This window comes from Lepidochelys kempii, chromosome 2, assembly GCF_965140265.1.
Source record: "Lepidochelys kempii isolate rLepKem1 chromosome 2, rLepKem1.hap2, whole genome shotgun sequence".
Lineage (NCBI taxonomy): Eukaryota > Metazoa > Chordata > Testudines > Cheloniidae > Lepidochelys > Lepidochelys kempii.
In genome coordinates this window covers 41,808,608-41,829,030 of record NC_133257.1, presented here as the reverse complement: position 1 = coordinate 41,829,030, position 20,423 = coordinate 41,808,608, and the positions used below count along the sequence as shown (strand labels likewise).

The following is a 20,423-nucleotide window of genomic DNA, read 5'->3' as shown; positions in this document are numbered from 1 at the left end:
ACTGCACTTAGCTCTAATGCTGTGGCTCTTTTGAACTCTCCCTTGTATGTTTTTTGATCCTGAAGACACATGACTTCAGACTGTTATCAGTCCTCCAGGCAATGCATCAATACTTCTTAGGTACGTCTATACTGCAGGTGAAGATGTGCTTGACTGTAACGTGGACTGGTCTAACTTTAATCTAGTTTGTACGGGTAACAATAGGACTAAAGATCTAGCAACCAGAATACATACCGAGGGTCCCCAATGGGCTTGGACTCTGGTTGCTAGTCCCTGCCACTACTTCTCTCCTAGTATTACCCGTGCTAGCTAGAATTAAAGCTAGCATGAATATTCCAACCCCTGCTACAGTCACACCTTCGCTTGCAGTGCAGACATACTCTCTAACATCTGAATTTGCAGAGAGGTTAGTGTTTTTACCTCTCTTTCTAGGCATTCAGTATTAGCTATGGTTGGAAAAAGAATACCAGACAGACAGACCTTTGACTGCTCCATGTATGTCAGTTCCTGTGATCTTACATTTTGCAGAATAGCGTAACAGAGCTCAACTGAGAAACAGACAAGATTATTCTGTATTCATACATGTTAAGACCAGGGAAACCAGTATGATCATCACTTCTTGCATAAACACCGGCAGAGGAACCTCACCCAATAATTTTTGCCTCAAGCCCATGATTTCTGTTTTGAGCTATAGCATATCTTTTAGAAAGACATTCTGTCTTGACTTAAAAGTTTCAAGAGATGGAGTACAAGTATGAAAAGTTACTTGGGCAAAGGATATAATCTTAAAAATGTGTTCCCCAATTGTTTTGTTTTTGTAGGGCAAAATGAACACTTTAAATTGCACTCAAAGGCTAATTGGCAGGTAGTGCAGCTTGTGGTTTTATGGCAGCGTATTCCACTTGATTAAGGCAGATTGTGGTAGTTCATTTATTTCAACTTCTGTGTGGATTTAAAATGTAGCGGTGTGTGCATGCATGCAAAATTTCTGTAAATTTGCACATCTGGGGAGAGGCAAATGTCTTATCTGAAGTTTGCTTTCCATCTCAGGCTGAGAAGCCTGAGTTTATTGATCTTGTGGCTATTTTGTAAGGCCTGTCTATTTAATCAGGCTTTTCTTAATGATGGGAACTGAGTAGAGAGGGTCTCAGCTGGATTGAGAAATATATTTGTGTCTCAAAATTTAGTGTCAAGCTCAAATTTAGGGAGCCAAATAAGGAAGCAAATTCTACTTAAGAACTGTCAGTTTTGTATATTCAGTTGATCTCAACAGCCAGGTTAAAATACAAAGAGGGAGATCATCTCTCTAAAGATACCTAGGCTGCAAACCATAGAGGACCTTCCATATCAAAGTCAAAATATTAAGTCCAATCTGAAAATAAAAACTGGAAGCCGTACAGTCTGAGGTACAATAAGCTGCATATGTGAAATAGCATCACATTTTGTATCAGCGAATGTCTGAGCAATCTTTGAAAGGTAGTTCCACACAGAGAATGCACTGCAATAATCTAAACTAGAAGTGACATGGGCTGCAACTTCTTTTTCAAATGAAAATGATGAAAAGTCTTATCCAGCACACTGCTGTCTGACCATCCAGAAACAGCAGGGGATCCAATGTGGTTTCTAGATTGTGAACCTGAATAACAAAAGGCAAGCATACCTTTTAATGGATGGGTAGATACCATCCACCATTTCTTTGGATTGATTTTTTTTCTCCCCAATCCACCAGCATGACTTCTTTTTTTCATCCAGACTGAGCTTCAACCAGCTAGTTCTTCTCCAAACCCCAGTCTTGACCAGGCATTAGGAAAGTGGAGCAAATGCATCATGAGGATCCCACGGAGAGCTGACTCATCAGTATATTGATGACTCCACAGGAGCCCAGGCCCTCTCACTATGTTCTCTACCAGTCTCACATGCACACTGAAAACTGGGTACGATAGAGCTCTGATACCCCACATGAGAGAGCCATTGCAGAAGATGAGCAATTGCCTCATACTTATCTCTCAGTCCTCTCCAAAAGAGAAGAATGGAGCCACTCAAGCAAAATTTCAGCCATCCCTGCCAAGGTTTGCACTTATGTTAAAAATACTTCACAGTTAATATTGTCAAAGACTTCTGCTAGTTTCCCAGCTAGCCAATGATCTTCATTCATTGACTAAAGGAGATCATTAACCAACAAAACCAACACGATCTCTATGCCTTTCCCAGTCCTCAAAACGATTTAAAAACATGAAGGAACTCAAAACATTTCAGGTGGTGTGATTGTCAGGCCCAGTTTGACAGGTTGCCTTGTTATGACCTTCTAAATAAAGCTTCACAGAAAAGATAGTTTTGTTAGACAGTTCTATGATCTGTACATAATAATCCTTGGAATGAAGGTAAACTGTGAGGTTTCATTTCACAGCTCAAGGTATAATAAGAACTTTTCTCTTGGGATTAGACAACTCCAGAAGTTCTTAAATAAACTTGAAGGTTTTTCTGAGTACAAAAATCTCATGAGAATGTGCCATTATTGTGAGGGAGAAACACATTGCTTTTTGATAAAGGAAGAGAAGAACAGGATAGAAGCGAAGGAGGATGCAGTGTGACAAGAATTAAAAACCGGGAAAGGGCAAAGATGAGGAGGAGAGAAAACAGGTGGTGGGAGGGAAGAGAACAAGAATGGAAATTCTAGAGGGGGAGAGAGGCTACAAGGAAGTGGAAGAGAGGAAGAAAATTAGGAAATGAAGGAAACAGCAAGAAAGAAGAAAGGGGAAAAACAGATGCATTACTGAAAATATTTGACCAGGAGAAGAGGATAATGCAGGAAAGAGTAAAAACAATAGAAGAGAGGGAAGGCCAGATGATGAGGACAGTAGATGGAGGGAAATGAGTTAAATGCAATCTGTTACTTGCAAACCTGTTTCCCACCGTGTCTTAAGATTTAAACAATCAAGTTGAATTTCCCAGATTCCAGTCAAAGTGGACTCTTAATTATGGAGACTTGCTTATTGGAATTATGACTTTTTGCAGTGGGAGCCAAGTCCAGTGATGCATAAATTAAGATTTTTTTAAAGAATGTGTTGAATTACTATCCCCCATCAAAATCTACAGATCATTATTCAATGGTGAGTTTCTATAAAAGATCGAATCACTTGGTGTTCTTACCCATCGTCAGATGTCAATATTAGTCTACTGTGCTTTTCCTTGCATTGTGCATAGATAAAATATTATGTAAACAAAAGTTAAAAATTTTCAGCAACATTTATTTACATTAGATTTTTTTCTTAAATAAAAAATGGGGAAATATCCCAATTAGACTTGCACAGTTAAAAATGACATCCTAGACTTTGGCAGGGTCACAGTACATCATAGGTACTGTAGCAAATGTTTAAACTAGGCAAGGTTAGTTTACTCTGTGTTGCACAAGATAGCCCTGTATTATCAAAATATCTGCTTTAGTTGCATCATAATTATCCTGTAGCAGCTCATGAAAGTTGTATAAAGGTTGTACAGAGCAATGTTAACATGAAATACAAAATTAGGCTAAAGATATTTTTATCCAAAAAGGTTGCCAAATACATATTTTTGCATTGCTTCCTGAATTGTACAATTGTATGATCACAGAGGAGCTGGTAATGCTTTATCTAGGGATAGATTTTCAAAGACACCAATGGGAGTTAGGTATCCAGCTCTCACTGAAAGCCAGTTGGAGTTGGGCACCTAACTGCCCTATGTGTCTTTGAAAATTCCAGGTAATTTAGCCAGTCTGTGTCATAAGAATGTAAGAGCGACCATACTGGGTCAGACCAAAAGTCCATCTAGCCCAGTATCCTGTCTTCCAACAACAGCCAATGCCAGGTGCCCCAGAGGGAATGAACAGAACAGGTAATCATCAAGTGATCCATCCCCTGTCACCCATTCCCAGCTTCTGGCAAACAGAGGCGAGGGACACCATCCCAGCCCGTCCTCCATGAATTTCTCTAGTTCTTTTTTGAACCCTATTATACATCCTCTGACAAGGAGTTCCACAGACTGACTGTGCGTTGTGTGAAAAAATACTTCCTTTTGTTTGTTTTAAACCTGCTGCCTATTTATTTCATTTGGTGACCCCTAGTTATTGTGTTACGAGAAGGAGTAAATAACACTTTCTTATTTACTTTCTTCACACCACTCATGATTTTATAGACCTCTATCATATCCCCCCTTAGTCATCTCTTTTCCAAGCTGAAAAGTCTCAGTCTTATTAATCTCTTCTCATAAGGAAGCCATTCCATACCCCTGATAATTTTTGTTGCCCTTTTCTGAACCTTTTTTCCAATTCCAAAATATCTTTTTTGAGATGAGGTGACCACATCTGCATGCAGTATTCAAGATGTGGTTGAACCATGGATTTAGATATATGCAATTTGATATTTTTTTCTTATTATCTATCCCTTTCTTAATGATTCCCAACATTCTGTTCACTTTTTTGATTGCCGCTGCACATTGAGTGGAAGTTTTCAGAAAACTATCCACAATGACTCCAAGATCTCTTTCTTGAGTGGTAACAGCTAATTTAGACCCCATCATTTTATATGTATAGTTGGAATTATGTTTTCCAATGTGCGTTACTTTGCATTTATCAACATTAAATTTCATCTGCAATTTTGTTGCCCAGTCACCCAGTTTTGAGAGATCCTTCTGTAGTTCTTCAGAGTCTGCCTGGGACTTAACTATCTTGAGTAGTTTTGTATCATCTGTATCATCTGTCATGAGAGGATAGTGAACATATCATCCTGAATTTGCATCCAGAAAGTATTAGTTTAGTTAGCAATGATGCTTTACTTACTGTTTATTTTCCTAATGTTAGTCTTGTTCTTTCATGTAGATCACTTGGAATTCATATGCAATCAGCAACATGCTACATCCAGTGATCCAAATTCAGAACTGATGTAAGGAAGTTCAAACAGCCCGCCCCTTGCCCTCACCGAATTCACTGAATTGCATTTCTTTCCCCCTTTCTTAATTTGGCTCAGTGTTGCTACATGAATGAATGTAAACAAAAAAAGCTAATGCAATCTGTCGACAATGATGGAGGAGGAGTTTTAATTGCATATAGATTCCTTTTCCATTGAAGTATGTTGGTTTTTTGAAATGTAGCTGAAGAAAAATATACACTTTATAGTTCAGGAATATTTAGGAAGTTAGAACCCACCACTTGCTACCTGCCTACTTCTGTCTGTTCAACTCCACTGAGAGAATTGTGGCTTGTGTCTTAGAAAGGGATAGAGTAACAGCCATGTTAGTCTGTATTTGCAAAAAGAAAAGGAGTACTTGTGGCACCTTAGAGACTAACCAATTTATTTGAGCATAAGCTTTCGTGAGCTACAGCTCACTTCATCGGATGCGTACTGTGGAAAATACAGAAGACGTTTTTATACACACAAACCATGAAAAAATGTGTGATTATCACTACAAAAGGTTTTCTCTCCCCCCACCCCACTCTCCTGCTGGTAATAGCTTATGTAAAGTGATCACTCTCCTTACAATGTGTATAATAATCAAGGTGGGCCATTTCCAGCACAAATCCAGGTTTTCTTCCCCCCCTCCCCCCCCACCACACACACAAACCCACTCTCCTGTTGGTAATAGCTTATCTAAAGTGATCACTCTCTTTACAATGTGTATGATAATCAAGGTGGGCCATTTCCAGCACAAATCCAGGGTTTAACAAGAACGTCTGGGGGGGGAGGGGTAGGAAAAAACAAGGGGAAATAGGTTACCTTGCATAATGACTTAGCTACTCCCAGTCTCTATTCAAGCCTAAGTTAATTGTATCCAATTTGCAAATGAATTCCAATTCAGCAGTCTCTCGCTGGAGTCTGGATTTGAAGTTTTTCTGCTGTAATATCGCAACTTTCATGTCTGTAATCGCATGACCAGAGAGATTGAAGTGTTCTCCGACTGGTTTATGAATGTTATAATTCTTGACATCTGATTTGTGTCCATTTATTCTTTTATGTAGAGACTGTCCAGTTTGACCAATGTACATGGCAGAGGAGCATTGCTGGCACATGATGGCGTATATCACATTGGTAGATGTGCAGGTGAACGAGCCACTGATAGTGTGGCTGATGTTATTAGGCCCTGTGATGGTGTCCCCTGAACAGATATGTGGGCACAGTTGGCAACGGGCTTTGTTGCAAGGATAGGTTCCTGGGTTAGTGGTTCTGTTGTATGGTATGTGGTTGCTGGTGAGGAGAGTGGGGTGGGGGGAGAGAAAACCTTTTACAGTGATAATCACCCATTTTTTCATGGGTTGTGTGTATAAAAACGTCTTCAGTATTTTCAACAGTATGCATCCGATGAAGTGAGCTGTAGCTCACGAAAGCTTATGCTCAAATAAATTGGTTAGTCTCTGAGGTGCCACAAGTACTCCTTTTCTTTTTAGAAAGAGATTAATGACCCACAGCCTTATTTTAAAGATAGCCTGAAGCAAACCCCAGATCTGAAGAGCCGTGAACCTCAAGATAGGACCCCGATCTGAACTTTGTGGCTCAGGCATATCTCAGTTAAAATTGTTGGTGATGTACTAGTAAGTTGAACACACATTGGGTTGGGAGGTCAGATGCATGAGGCATTTTGGCAGCAGTATCCAAAATATTTACATTTATATTAGGAGAGTAATCACCATTGTTTTACAACTCAGGTGTATATTATGTAGTCAGAGTAACAAAACATACTTCTTAATTTCCATTTCAGTAGTGTGTAGTTTGGGGCAGAAATTGTGCAAAGCACTGTACAGTTGTATCTTACAGTTTAGTCTTAGATAAGGATGCAACAAGTTAGTGAGGACAGTCATTACTTTGAAAAATTAAAGAAATTTAAATTTTGGGAGAGCAGTTAGTCAGAAAGATGGTTTGTACAGGCCCCTATCCAGCACAGCATTTAAGGACATAGCATAGGGACAGATTTTTAAAGGCATTTAGGTGCCTAATTCCCATTGATTTCAGATAGGAGTTAGGCACTTAAATACTGTTAAAAATCTGGGCCATAAGCTTGTGAGCAGTACCATTGAAGTCAGTGGGACTACTTACATCACATAGTTCTGTAAGTGCTTTGCTCACTTGGGGCATTGGTAACAACACTTTACTCAGATACATGAGAAAAGTTGTTTGTCACACTGACATTTCCTACCATTAAAACAGTGACTGTAGTTGATAAACTAGTTGAGAAGGGGGGATGGGATGGATTTGTTACCCTGATCAGCAATTACACAGCACCTTTACAAACTGTTAGTTTTTATTTCATAGTCGTTGCCTTTTCTCCTCACAACATTCCACACCAAGTCTTCATTTTGAAGCATTTTTTTGCACCGTATTCTTATAACGAAACAGGCTGAAGATGGTGGGTCAAACATGAGGTCCCATTTCAAGCTGTGCTGTTTGAGATTGAGTACCCCCCGGTTTGGTTTGGTTTTAAATCTGTGCTGATTTAAAACCAGAGGGTGGGCGGAGAAACGGCCTCCAGAACACTTTTAATGTTGCAGCTTAATCTGCTTTTGGTAAATTGGGAGCAGTTTAAGATATGTTGTATTAGATTCCAGTTAACCTATGTTCTACAGGGCAGAACCACTTCCTTTCCTGAGACCTGATTTCATACAATTTAATGCAAGTCTCCCCAGCTGCCACTGTGGCTCTGGAGCAATGAGTGAAAGGTTAATATGCTGTAAAAGTAACTGCAATAATCCTGAACTGTAATTTAGTCTGTTTAGTGTATCCACAGGATTAACGCTCATATACATCAAATAAAACAAGAAATAATGCATACTTCAGTTTTTGTCTCTCTTACATTGTGGTCTCATTTAGTTAGCCAAGGAAGCAATTGACTGAATGCTTTCCTTTTACTTTTCTGTATAAATCATGAATTTTAAAGCCTTTCAAAAGAAATGACTCAAGAGGTAATACAGCATGACGTGATATTATGTATAAGCTCTGTGCTGGAAACTATTTCATCGTCTGTAGCAGTGATGCTCAAGCACCTTACCCTGTAATTTCAGCATTTTAAACTAAATGACAGAACTAATGGCATTGTTTCCCCTCTCCAAACAAATATTAATTTCCTCCATCACCTTTGCTTTATTTGTAAAATTTACCCTAAATTCATTAGATGAAAATCAGCAATGATCTACGGTTTATCCCAGGGAAGAAGCAGCTGATCGGATGCAACATAATGTTTTCAGGGACCAGCTACAATAGGTGGATTTTCATTACAATAATTGTTCTGATGATTGCATTAACCAAAGTCAGGTCAAAAACCATTTGTGGAACACCTACATTTGCAATCTAAATGCTAAACATCACTTGCAATACAATAGATACCATTTTAAAATGGATAACTTTATACCCAAAGTAGCTCTGAAAACACCTATTCTTCTAAAAGTGTAGCTGCCTCAGAGGAGCTGATATTTGTGAAATTCTTGTTTGTCAAAAAACAAGACATTATTACTGTACAGATCTTTTAACAGATCAGTTTTTCCTTTTACTCTTTCTTCACTTTAAAGTTTATTCCTTTGAAGGCAAATCATACATCTCCCCTTCCCTGCATAATTGCAGATGCCCAAGAACGCACATGGGGTCCACCCCTGAAAACTTCCTGTGCACCAACGCACAGGAGTTTGGGGCTATTGAATCTACAACTAAATGGATCCACCAGGTATTCGTCCATGTAGGAATGCCAAGCACAATGTGGAGTGGCTGTGCTCATGCTCTGTGATCTGAGGAGGAAAATTTCCCTTTCCACAGGACCTTGTGAGCTTCCCAGTGCACAGCACAGTTATGCCAAGGCTGAGGTTTCCTCTTTATGTATGTATTCTTATGCTGTGTACTCTGTTTAAAAGAGATACAGTATCATATGTTTCTACATATCTCATGGTTTACTTCCCAAAAGTTGCATTCCTTTTAGGACTCAGTAGTGTTTGCACTTCTCCGCTGAGTAGCGGCATTAAAGTCAAGGAGAACTTGAGGTTGATGTTCAGGTCTAAAGATTTTCATGTTGTTTTTTTAAAATAATCCTTTGTTTACCGGATAACAAAACTGCATATGTTCAGCATGGTGGGGAAAGCAACTTCATCAACAAAAATGAGCTTTTTTTGAATCCTTGTGCTTGAATTACCAGCTTTCCAAAGGCTCCCTCTGCTGCTATGGGAATGGATGTGAATATGTTCTAGATCCATCTGTATAAAGGTGTTTGGGAGATGTGAGGGGAGTAGCTTTAGCTCATTGTAAGTTGTTCTTTACAGGGTTTATTTTAGCTTTAGATTTTTGGGGATTTTGTCAAGGTCCTTCAGACTTTTGCTTACTGTTTGGGCAAGCAAGCAATGAAAGGTAGCATGGTCTGCTGAATAGGGCACTGCCCTGGGAATCAGGAGTTCTGGTTTCTGTTCCTGGCTCAACCACTCCCCTGCTATCCGACACTGAGAATGTCACTTCTCCTATGTGTACCTCTTTCCCCTCTTCTCCCTCATGCCTATTTAGACTGTAAACACTTCCATGCAGGGACTGTCTCTTAATATGTATATGTACAGTGCCTAACATAATGGAGCTCCTCTGGGAACTATTATAATACAAATAATAATTAGCTGCTTATAAATCTTTAAAAAGAAAAGGAGTACTTGTGGCACCTTAGAGACTAACCAATTTATTTGAGCATGAGCTTTCGTGAGCTACAGCTCACTTCATCACTTGCATCCGATGAAGTGAGCTGTAGCTCACGAAAGCTCATGCTCAAATAAATTGGTTAGTCTCTAAGGTGCCACAAGTACTCCTTTTCTTTTTGCGAATACAGACTAACACGGCTGTTACTCTGAAACCTTATAAATCTTTATCGTTCATTTGCTTAGCAACTTAGATGGACACACCAATGTACCGTAGAAAATCAGTACCCTTCATCTAGCAGGTCTTATTTACAATCTAGAGGTACTGAACCATGAAGATACAATACAAACAACACAGAATATACACTGTGTGGGGAGTATCCATTACAGTTTGAAAGTTTAATGGAATAGCTGGGTTTCAAGAGTTTTCTTGAAGGTGGAGACAGTGGGAGTTTAGTATATTAGTGGGCAGACCATATATATTGTTGAATGGCAAATGCACGCTGAGTTTTAAGTACCCAAGATAGTTTCCTTTGATATTATTTGTATTGCCTTATTGCCTAAGGAAATCACAGTATAAGACAAAAGACAACAGATGGATACAGATTGATGGGGCATACAAAGGAACAGTGAGACAGTATTGGTCAGTGTAATAGCCTGTGGTATCAGCACACTATCAGACTAACTATTGTCAAGGCTTTTTGTGTACCTCTTCTCACTGGCCATGTCTGGGGATTAACTCTGCCAGCCTGATGCCCTCTTCTCGCAGTTCCTCGGTCCGTCATCTCACTCTCTCACTCTGTGGCCCCTCTCTTGCTCCTCAGGAGTTAACGCTCCTCGTCTTCATGGCTTAGCCCTCTAGCCAAGTTGCAGTAGTCCTCCCCTTCTAGGGTACTATCAAAGTCTTCCACATTGTCCCGGACAATCCTTAAGTCCACTGCCATGGCTCTGCCACTGCCTCCATGGCTAGAACAGACAGTCTCCAAGTTCACTGCACAGATTGTGCCACTCATTCTGTGCCTGGTAGGGGAACCCAGGCCCACCTCCTACACTGGGTTCAAGCCCAGGGTCCATATGTCCAGCAGCTAAGGTCAGTACTACCATGAACCTTCCTGTCACTCCCCTGGACTACTTCCTACCTTGCCTATCCCAGGCTTACATTCTCCACTCTTCTAGCTAAACCCCTATCTCCTGGGTCTGCTAGATAAACCCCTGCTCTTGGGTCCAAATCCCTTTGTCTCCCTCGACCCAGTGACAGCAGCCCTCACCGCTGCAGCCTCCTTTCTGCTACAGCTCCCTGCCTTTATAGAAGCCCCGTCTGTTCCTTCACAAGAGAGCTGTCCTTGATTAGAGCTTTCTTCTTAGCCTAAATATCCCCTGGTTTGCAGCCTAATAGGTTAATTGGCCCATCTGGCCTATGTTGTCCCTTCCTTGTCCCTCTTTGGGGACCCTTCTCACAGGGATCTCTTGAGTGAGGAGGTACAGTCCCTCCTATCACTGAGGGTGATCAAACCTGTTCCACTGGACTATATTGGAAAAGGGCTCTATTCTTGATAGTTCCTATTCCAAAAGATAAATGATGGGGGGAAACCATTTGTGGACCTCAGAACTTTGAACACTTTCATCCATGCTCAACAGTTCAGAGTGGTAACCTGAGCAATGAAAAATCCCTCTCTGGATCTGGGAGATTGGTTTATTTCCCTTGACCTTCAGGATGCCTATTTCCATATCGCCATGCATCCCTCATAAAGATGATTCCTATGTTTTGTGGCAGTCAAGAACCACTACCAGTATTATGTCCTAGCCTTCAGCCTTTACACCACACAAACGGTCTTTACTAAGGTCCTATGGGTCACCGCGGCCCATCTTCACCAAACGGGAATAATTGTCTTCCCCTACCTGGACAATTGTCTTCCCCTACCTGGACAATTGACAATGGGCGCTCATTTCTAGAGGCTCAGACAGCAACCAGCAAAACCCTATCTTTTTTTCCACTCACTGGCCTCCACCCCAACATGGAAAAATCTACCCTCGTACCCACTCAGCACATAGACTTTATTAGGGCTACTCTGGACTCCACTGCCAGGGTGTACTCACCCAAGGACAGATTTACCACCAAGTGCAACTTGTTTCAAAGATACAACAAATCCCACGAACTACAGCAGAGGTTTGCCTACAAATTCTGGGCCATATGGCAGCCTGTATGTTTGTGACATCCTTACCAAGACTGTACTTTCAAAGTCTTCAGGCCTAGCAGAGACCCATTTATACTCCCATTAAGCACAGCAAACAGTATGCAAAACAGTTGTCAGTCAGTACCTTGAAGGGTATTCACCTCTCTCAGTTGGTGGAAAGAACCATAAATGGTGTGCTTGGGAGTTCTGTTCCTGCAGCCTCCTCTCCCAAGAATCAGCATTACAAACCCCTCCTTAATAAGCTGGGACACATATTCCCAGGACCTCACAGTTCAAGGAAGATGGACCCCTTAGGAGGCTATCCTCCATAACAACATATTAGAGTTCAAAGCAGTTGGTTATGCTTGTGAACACTTCCACCCACACACTAGGGACCACCTGATCAGAATAATGCTGAGCAACAGAGCAGCAATATATGAATCATCCCGGAGGAGCAAGATCCCAGTCCTTATGTACCTAATCCATAAAACTGTCTAACTAGTGTATATCACACTACATACAGATCTCAACGGTTTATCTTCCAGGACTAAAGTATACAGTGGGGGATTCCTGCACCAGATATTTCAGCATTGATCACAAGTGAGAACTGAACAACGAGGTATTCTGAGAGATATGTCTTACCTCAGACACCCACTGATAAATCTCTTTGCAACTCCATCCAATCCAAAATGCAGACCATTTTGCTTGAGGGGAGGGCATGGATGGGAGGTGCCCTAATCATTCCTTGGCCTTGCATACTGCTATACGCATATCCCCTGACTCCCCTACTGCTCAGGGTTCTGAACAAATTGAAAGAAGAAAAATTAGAGCCATCCTTATAGCACTATCATGGCTGAGAGAATTGTGGTTCCTGGAGCGCGTTCGAATGTCTCCACCGACCGCCTATCTGCCTTCCCCAGTGGTGATACTTCTCACCCAGGAGTTGGGATTGATCATTCATCCAAATCTTTCAGCACTTCACTTTATGGCGTGGCTACTAGATGGCTCTCTGATATAGAATGAGATATACAAATGGTACTGCTTCATAGCAGAAAACCTAAAACAAGGAAAACTTACCTCCAGCAGTGGAAATGCTTCAAGACTTGGTGCAGTCACCAATCTACACCTCCTCTTGTCTCTCATCTAACACTCATTCCCAATTACCTGTTCAATATAAAAGCCTCAGGATTATCGTTGAGTTCCAGCAAAGTTCACCTAGTTGCTATGACAGCTTTTCACTTCCCAAATTGAGGGGTTTTCAGTTTTTGACCACCCAACCACGACAAGGTTTATCAAAGATCTCTTCAACTTCTTCCCTGCTGGTAAGGAATCAACTCCACCCTGGGACCTCAACTTAGTTCTCAACGCACTGAGGAAACCCCCATTTGAACCTATGGCAAACTGTTCCCTCCTTCATCCATTCCCTTAAGACTATATTCCTCATAGCCATCAGCTTGGCCACGAGGATAGGGGAACTTGGAGCCTTATCCACTGTACACAGTGTTCTGTCATGACAAGATGATGCTATGTCCGCAACCTCACTTTCTTCCCAAGGTTTCCTCAGAATTCCACATCAACCAGGAGGTTCAGGTACAGGTGTTTTATCCCCAGCCTCACTCTTCAAGAGAAGAATCAAGCTTTCACACACTGGATGTAAGAACAGCCCTTGCCTTCTGCCTAGATAGGACTAGACCCTTTAGGGCTTCACCCAGGCTTTTCATCTCAGTTGCAGAATGCATGAAAGGTCAGGTGATTTCCACCCAAAGACTGTCCAAATGGGTTGCATGATTCATATTAACCTGTTATGAAACGTTAGGGGGTTGCCCTCCTCCAGGAGTCATTGCTTATTTCACCAGGGCTCAATCTGCCTCAGCAACCCTGCTGAAAAGCATACCCATTTCGAACATCTGCATGGCAGCCACTTGGTCTTTGGTATACACATTTTCCCAGCATTTATCTTTTGTGACTACTTCCGGAGCTGGCATGGCTTTCACCAAGGCTGTTCTATGTTCTGTACGGAATCCTCCTCCTCCTCCTCCTCTTTGATGGAGGTCCTGCTTGGGTGCCTCCTGATGTGGAGCACCCACATGAACGCTACTCAAAGAAGACGGAGAGGTTACTTACCTTGTACAGCTACTGGAATTCTTTGAGATGTGTGTCCTTATCATGCTCCAGTACCCGTCCTCCCTCTCCTCTGCCTCAGAGTCTCTCATTGGACTTTGTGGTTGAGAAGGAACTAGAGTGGCAGCAAGTCCACCCCTCCCTATATGTCCTCATTTTGGAGAATGGAGGTGTCTAGGGCTCAAGCACTGACTCTTGGACAGTGCTGATTAAAATTTTTGATCAAGAGTTCACAGATGTGTGCACATCCTGACATGGAGCACCCCTCAGCAGGGAACTCCAGTTATTGTGCAAGGTGAGCAACCTCTCCTATTCAAGAGTGATCTGAAGGAAGATAATGAGTTAACTGTGTGGCATTTACTGGGAGCTCCTCCCAAGCATGAGGGGCGGCAGGCGAGAAAGCATGAAAGCACTTGTTTGGATATTTAACAAGTAGGTGATGGAGGTGACGGCACTGTGGGCCAATCGGAGGCAGGAGTCGACATTTCAATACTGACTGCAAGATGATAGACAGGGCAGGTGTAGACCATAAAGGGCCTTGGAAGTGAAGACAAGCAGCTTATGATATACAGGATACTGGAATAAATTATTAAATGATCAGTTTGTAAGCACCAAGAGGACAATAGGGTGATAGGTAATAGCCAACATGGATTTGTCAAGAACAAATCATGCCAAATCAACATAATTTCCTTCTTTGATAGGGTAATTGGCCTAGTGAGGGAGGTGAGGAGAGATGGATCGGGACAGAGTCACTGGGGCAAGTGGAGGGGTTAGAGAAGGAGAGCGGCTGAGAAACTTCTGCATCTCTGACAGGGGAGGAGAAGGAGGGAGTTGTGGTAGGAGAAGGGGGAAGAGAAGGAAAGTCAAAGGCAGAGAGAAGGGTACATTGTATTTTGTCTATTTTCTCATGGAAGAAGTTGGCGCAATCCCGTGCAGAGAGAGCAGTGAAGGAAGGAGAAGATGGGGGGAGGGTTTGAGGATGAAATCAAAAGTGGCAAAAAGGCAGCAGGGATTGTGGGCATGGATTCAATTAAGTTGGAAAAATAGAGGTTTGTTAGCTAGGAAGGTAGAACCAAATGAGGAGAGAACTAATTTGTAGTGAGTGAAGCCAGCCTGGTCACGAGGTTTCTGCCAGAGACTCTCTGCAGTGTAAGAACTGGAGTAGAGGAAGTGGATGTTGCAGGTGAGCCAGGGCTGGAAGTTGGCAGAGCAGATGTGAGGGAAGGGCAAAAGTTAAAGAGGAGGGAAGGAAGGAAGGAAGGAAATCATCAGCCATATCAAGAGAAAAGAGAGGTCAGGGAGGAGAAGGCTGAGAATGGACAAGAAGCTGAGTGACAGAGTAAGTGCGGAGAGGGCTGATGGACTGATGCTGAAGGAGAACAGGTAAGAGCGGGGAACTCAGCAGCAGTGAGATCTATCAAGTTAGCGCTCTCTGATATGTAAGAAATGGAGGAGAGTGGAAAGAAGAGCCAAGTGAACACTCTACACATGTTTTTGTGCTATTAAACTTCTAAAGATGTGATGTATAGTAACTTTCCTTTTCAGAGCTGCTTCTGTTTTTAATTAAACTGTCTTTGAAGAGGCCAGTTCAATATCTTGTTTAATAAGAGTGCATTCATATCTGTTTCAGAATGAATCATCTCATAATCAGTACTGACTGTGTCTTTCTCAGACTGCAAGTCCAGAAAAAGGGAAATTGTCTCCTGAATGTGAGCTGTATTTCTTTGCAAATCAGCATCCTTTGGAAAAGGATCAGCAAATAATACTTTGCACTTCTATAGCATCTTCCACATGAAGATCTCAAAGCACTCTAAGTTTTTCAAAACCCCTTGTAAGGCATGTTTGCTATCCTTTTTACAGATAGGTAGCATGAAGCCAGAGAGATGAAGTGTTTTTCCCAATGTCAAGTGGCAAGTTATTGGCAGGTCAAAGAACAGGACACAGGAGGCCTGATTCCAAGTCTCTTTCTCTAACCATTAGAAAACACTCCTTGCATTAAGGACCTTCCCTTTGTTAATGTCTAATGTGCTCAGTAGATAATGCCATAATCTAAAGAAATACTTCAGTCAATTCTGTAGGGAACAACAGATTGGGTTAGAAACAGGAAAATGGAGACTTTATGCCCAGCTGGTTTTCTCAGCTTCATTTCTTTTTACTTTCAAGCTGTTTGAAGTGGCGAGATTGGTGACTTCTGAGTGGGTTTTGTTTGACAAACAGAAAAGCTTGATAATAGAGCTGCTATGTTAATACAGATTAAGAGATTCCAGGATTCCTTGTAATCATATCCATATGGAAAAGTTGTGCAGAAAAACATTTTATACTAAAATCTTCATATGTTGTGAATCATTGCATAGAATTTAAGATTATTACCGGTACATCCCTTTTATAAAATTGTATAGGATGATTTTTTAATTAAAAAAGGATAACATCTATAGACATCCAAATGCACATCTTGTAGAACTAAAGGGGTCAGATCTTTGCCTATATCATGATGGCTTTGTGCTGATGGAGCAGCCCAAAATGTTCCTAAAGCCAGTTTACCTGGCCACTGGAGGATTATCTCTGCATGGTGGCCCAGAGGCCCTCCTGCAGCATATGCCCTCCTCGTGCATGAAGTGTGACCAAGACATTCCTGCACCACATCAGTCTCTGGCTGCCATAAAGGCCTTTTGGAGTCACTGGCAGCGATAGTGTGAATTTAGAATGGCTCCAGGTTTGGGGAGGGAGGATATGAAGATGGCTTAGAGCTACATTTGCACTTGCAAGCACTCCTTAACTAGAACTGAGTATTGGACCCATAGCTTGGAAAGTTTTTTCTTTCACTCAGACATGGACATGGATTTTCTCTTGTGTTTCTAGTTATGTATAAAATTGTTTACATAGCTGTTGTCTTAGAGTTTTTCCATTGACCTTATAAGATGCAATTGATCCCTGACTTTAATGATATACAGTATAAGCCATTAAAGAAAAAGCGGTACAGTGAGTGCAATTCGTGTTGTCTTCTCAATATTCTGTGTTCTCTTTTAAAAAAAACACTATCTGCAAGCCCACTTGTCTAATTGTTTTGGTGACAGAGTATTATCATTTTATGATTTTTTTAAAGAAACAAAAAATTAAACGTATCTTAGCATTTATGTGGGTTATACTTTACAAGATGAAAGGTATTTTTCTCTGAATTAAGGAAAACACTATTACATAAACCCAGGATAAAGCACTATTCTATAAACCCATAATAATTATTCGTGGAATGTCTATTATACCTTCCAGGCAAGTAAGTTGTACCCTGGTTCCTGGAAAAGATCTGTTTACAAAGCTATAATGGATTTTCCACAACTGTTTGACTACAAGTGCATCTTTAGTGAAGTATTTTCAGCAGCTAATATATTTACCACAATAACATGTGTTTATATTTTTATCTTAATAAGTACTTGGAGTATATCAAAAACTTTTATAAATCTGCACAAAGTTATAGGACTATATTCAGCACTTATTACCCACCCAGCCCCATTGACTTCAGTGGAATCACACTGGATGTCAGCGGCAAATTTGACTTATACTGCCTATGTATATGGCACAAGTGCCAAAGGAACGTGTTAAAAGGAAACCCAGATAACAGCATGCTTTAGCATTTTTTCTTTTTGTATCTTATGTCACCTTGTAAAGAGGATCTTCCTGTTTGACAGTATTATTAAATTCATTCCCTTTTCTTCCCCTCACCTCACACTCTAAAATAGCAGTGAGAACAAACAATCTCATTTATGAGAAATGTATAACAGAAATTCAGAGCTCATTTCATCAGACTCAGTGACATCCTAATTCAACTCCCATTAAAGTCAATGGAAAGATTCCCATTAACTTCAGTGAGAACTGGACTAGGTGCTGAATTATTATAGGATGTGATCAAAAGATACATATTTCAGCAAGAATAGTTGGGAATATAGAACTGTGCGGAGAGATTTTGCTTTCATTCTCTACAAAGGCATGAGACCTTTCATTGAGACGAAGCAAAATCAGAATAGAAAGCCTTAGAAACATTAATAAAAAGTTTATTGAAGCCCTCATCATTTGATATAGACTGTTTCCAGAGCTCAGACATAAACATCTGAGAAATGTATTCACAAGGTTATACAATCAAATGGCCTTCCATCTGAGGTTTGTCTATAGTGCATCTCAGCTCAGCCTCTAAGCTCTATCTGCATTTCTGATTGGGGCCTCTTCTACCCGTCACGATAGCATTATTATTACTAATGATGTATGATGTACTAATATTACTAATGATGGTGCCTAAGGACCAATCAAGATCAAGCCCCACTGTGCTAGGTACTGTACAAACACAGAGTAGCAGGTTGGAAGCTCTTCAGGGCACAGACAATCTAAATAGATGAATCAGACAAAAGGAAAGGGATGCAGCATACAAAAAGAGCAATCAATGTGATGGTGGCAAATATCATTTTAGAGCCATGGTTTTGTTTTGTTTTGTTTTTTTTAAATTGTGTGAGGTTTCGATAGGAAATGATTAGCTAAATGGAAAGACAAGACAAGGGGATGGAACAGGCTCATTGAAGGGATGGGAGGCCATGGGGAGAGAGCAGGGGAGAAGAGAAAGGAGGAGGGTCTGAAGGTTAGGTGGAGGGAACCTGAAGTGAAGCAGTTGAGTGGATGACTTCCGTGACCTCTGTGACAGACTCGCAGCCTTACTAATAAATACATGATGGTTAGCATCACAGGAAAAGAAGCAGTCTATTTCAAATTCACCAACATTAAAAACAAAAAATTAAAAAACCACCACACTTGGAATAATTATCTGGATTTCCTTAAGTTGGATTCCTGTGTTTTGTATATAGAAATGCATTTATACTACTGCTGATGCAACAGAGATATTAAGGGAACTACTGCCTTTCCCTTCTATGTTAATTCACATGTTTGCTGTTTCTTGTACTCATAACAAGGCTGCTAACATATAAAATTTGTTTATACTAAAATGCTGAAAAATCCCATGTTCTATGGCTCAGTGAAATTATCATATGAAAACTTACTCTGTTGCATATGGATTTAATGAAGACCAGCACAGGAATAAATTCATGTTTATGTTCATCTTAAAATATATGTATTCACATAATAAGGAATTGCCCATTTTTCTCTGTAGGTGCCAGTTTGCGTGATGACATCAGTAAATACTTCTGGTTTCATCATACTCAAGGGGACACAATGACAGTTCAGGATCCAAGCCAAATGAATCTCTGTGCTGCTGTTTGGACTGTCGTCTCCTATGTAATTGCTGACATAGAAGAGATGTTGCCAAGGTAATAAAAAAACAAGAAAGAAGACTTATATTCTTCAGTCCACTAATGCATGTGGTCCACAGCTGTGGGAAATTCCTTTTCCATCCTGGTTTTTGCTGATTTTTGTTTTTGTTCTCTGACCTCAAAGCACATTCCTTTTACATGGTCTTGTTTACTGATTTAATGCCTTCCATTTGTGATTTTTATTTCATGTTTCTTCTGTTAAGTATTTTTACCCTTTAATCAATGTCTAATGTCTGTCTCCTAAAATTATGGCAGAATAGCCATCTGTAAATAAGTAACCCTGTATAGCAGGAAAATACACTGAATAAATCTGTTGCATCAGAATAGTAGTTTTACTGTGTTTACATGTAATGTGTGAAAGATTTTTTTAGTTTCGATATTAGTATGACATTAGCACTAAAAATGATCTCATGCTTCCATAGCTTTTTAAACTAATACAGTGTTTACATTGTGTTGCGGTTATAGGCCAGGCTAACCCTTGATGTTACAATTTGCTTAATGTCTTAAAGGTGCAATGGCTAAAATAGTATAGCTTTAAAAATTTCCAAATCCATTCAAATCATGCTGGTCACCCTTACTGAGGCTTCAGACACAGTACGTAATGAAATCTTACACGCGCTGAGAGATAATGTTGTTCAATTCACACTTCATCTAGGAAAAGCCAAGTCTTACATCATGGAAGAGAAACAGAAGGAATAGTGGGAATTCTGTCAGTACACCCCGGTTGGAGGGAGCTTGTTGGCCATTTGGTTTTAAGCTTCACAACCTGCCTCTGAATGTCCAAATAACAGCAGTTGCCACGAGTGCTTTCGGTCATTTTCTTTTGGAAAGAAGGCTGTATCCTGTTCTTTCTAATGCAGGTTTCACTGTATGTATCTGCAGTACATTTTTATATGGCTACACTCTCCCACCACACACAGCGTTTCATGCAGAGGACAAAGGAAAGCTGTGTTCTGTGATCTTCACTGCCTGCCAACTGATACCTGGGTGAAATTTAAGGAGTTGGTTTTGACCTGTACAGCTCTAAACATTTCTAGTCCTTGAGCTGTCTCTGTTCCCATGCAATATCATGGCGGTTGGAGTCTAAACCGGAGAGGGCTGGTAGCTGAGAATGAGAAGTGAATTTGGGGATTGACTTCCCTCATCCACTATTGGTTTTCTGTTGCCCAGCCTGGGTGGCCTTCCAGACCCACTGTGTTGAGG

The 20,423-nt window shown here is 40.8% G+C and overlaps 1 protein-coding gene across 5 annotated transcripts in view; it reads left to right on the top strand.

The window, feature by feature from the left end:
- Window positions 1-19,537, top strand: part of CPQ (carboxypeptidase Q) — a 262,566-nt gene extending 243,029 nt beyond the window's left edge. For 4 of the 5 annotated variants that reach the window (XM_073330508.1, XM_073330507.1, XM_073330509.1 and 1 more), the window contains exon 8: window positions 19,061-19,537. In XM_073330508.1, the coding sequence (XP_073186609.1) occupies window positions 19,061-19,221 (161 nt within the window). In that variant the 3' untranslated portion in view covers window positions 19,222-19,537. The remainder of the gene's footprint in view (window positions 1-19,060) is intronic. The other variant, XM_073330510.1, reaches the window with a different exon arrangement.
- Window positions 19,538-20,423: the final 886 nt, after the last annotated feature.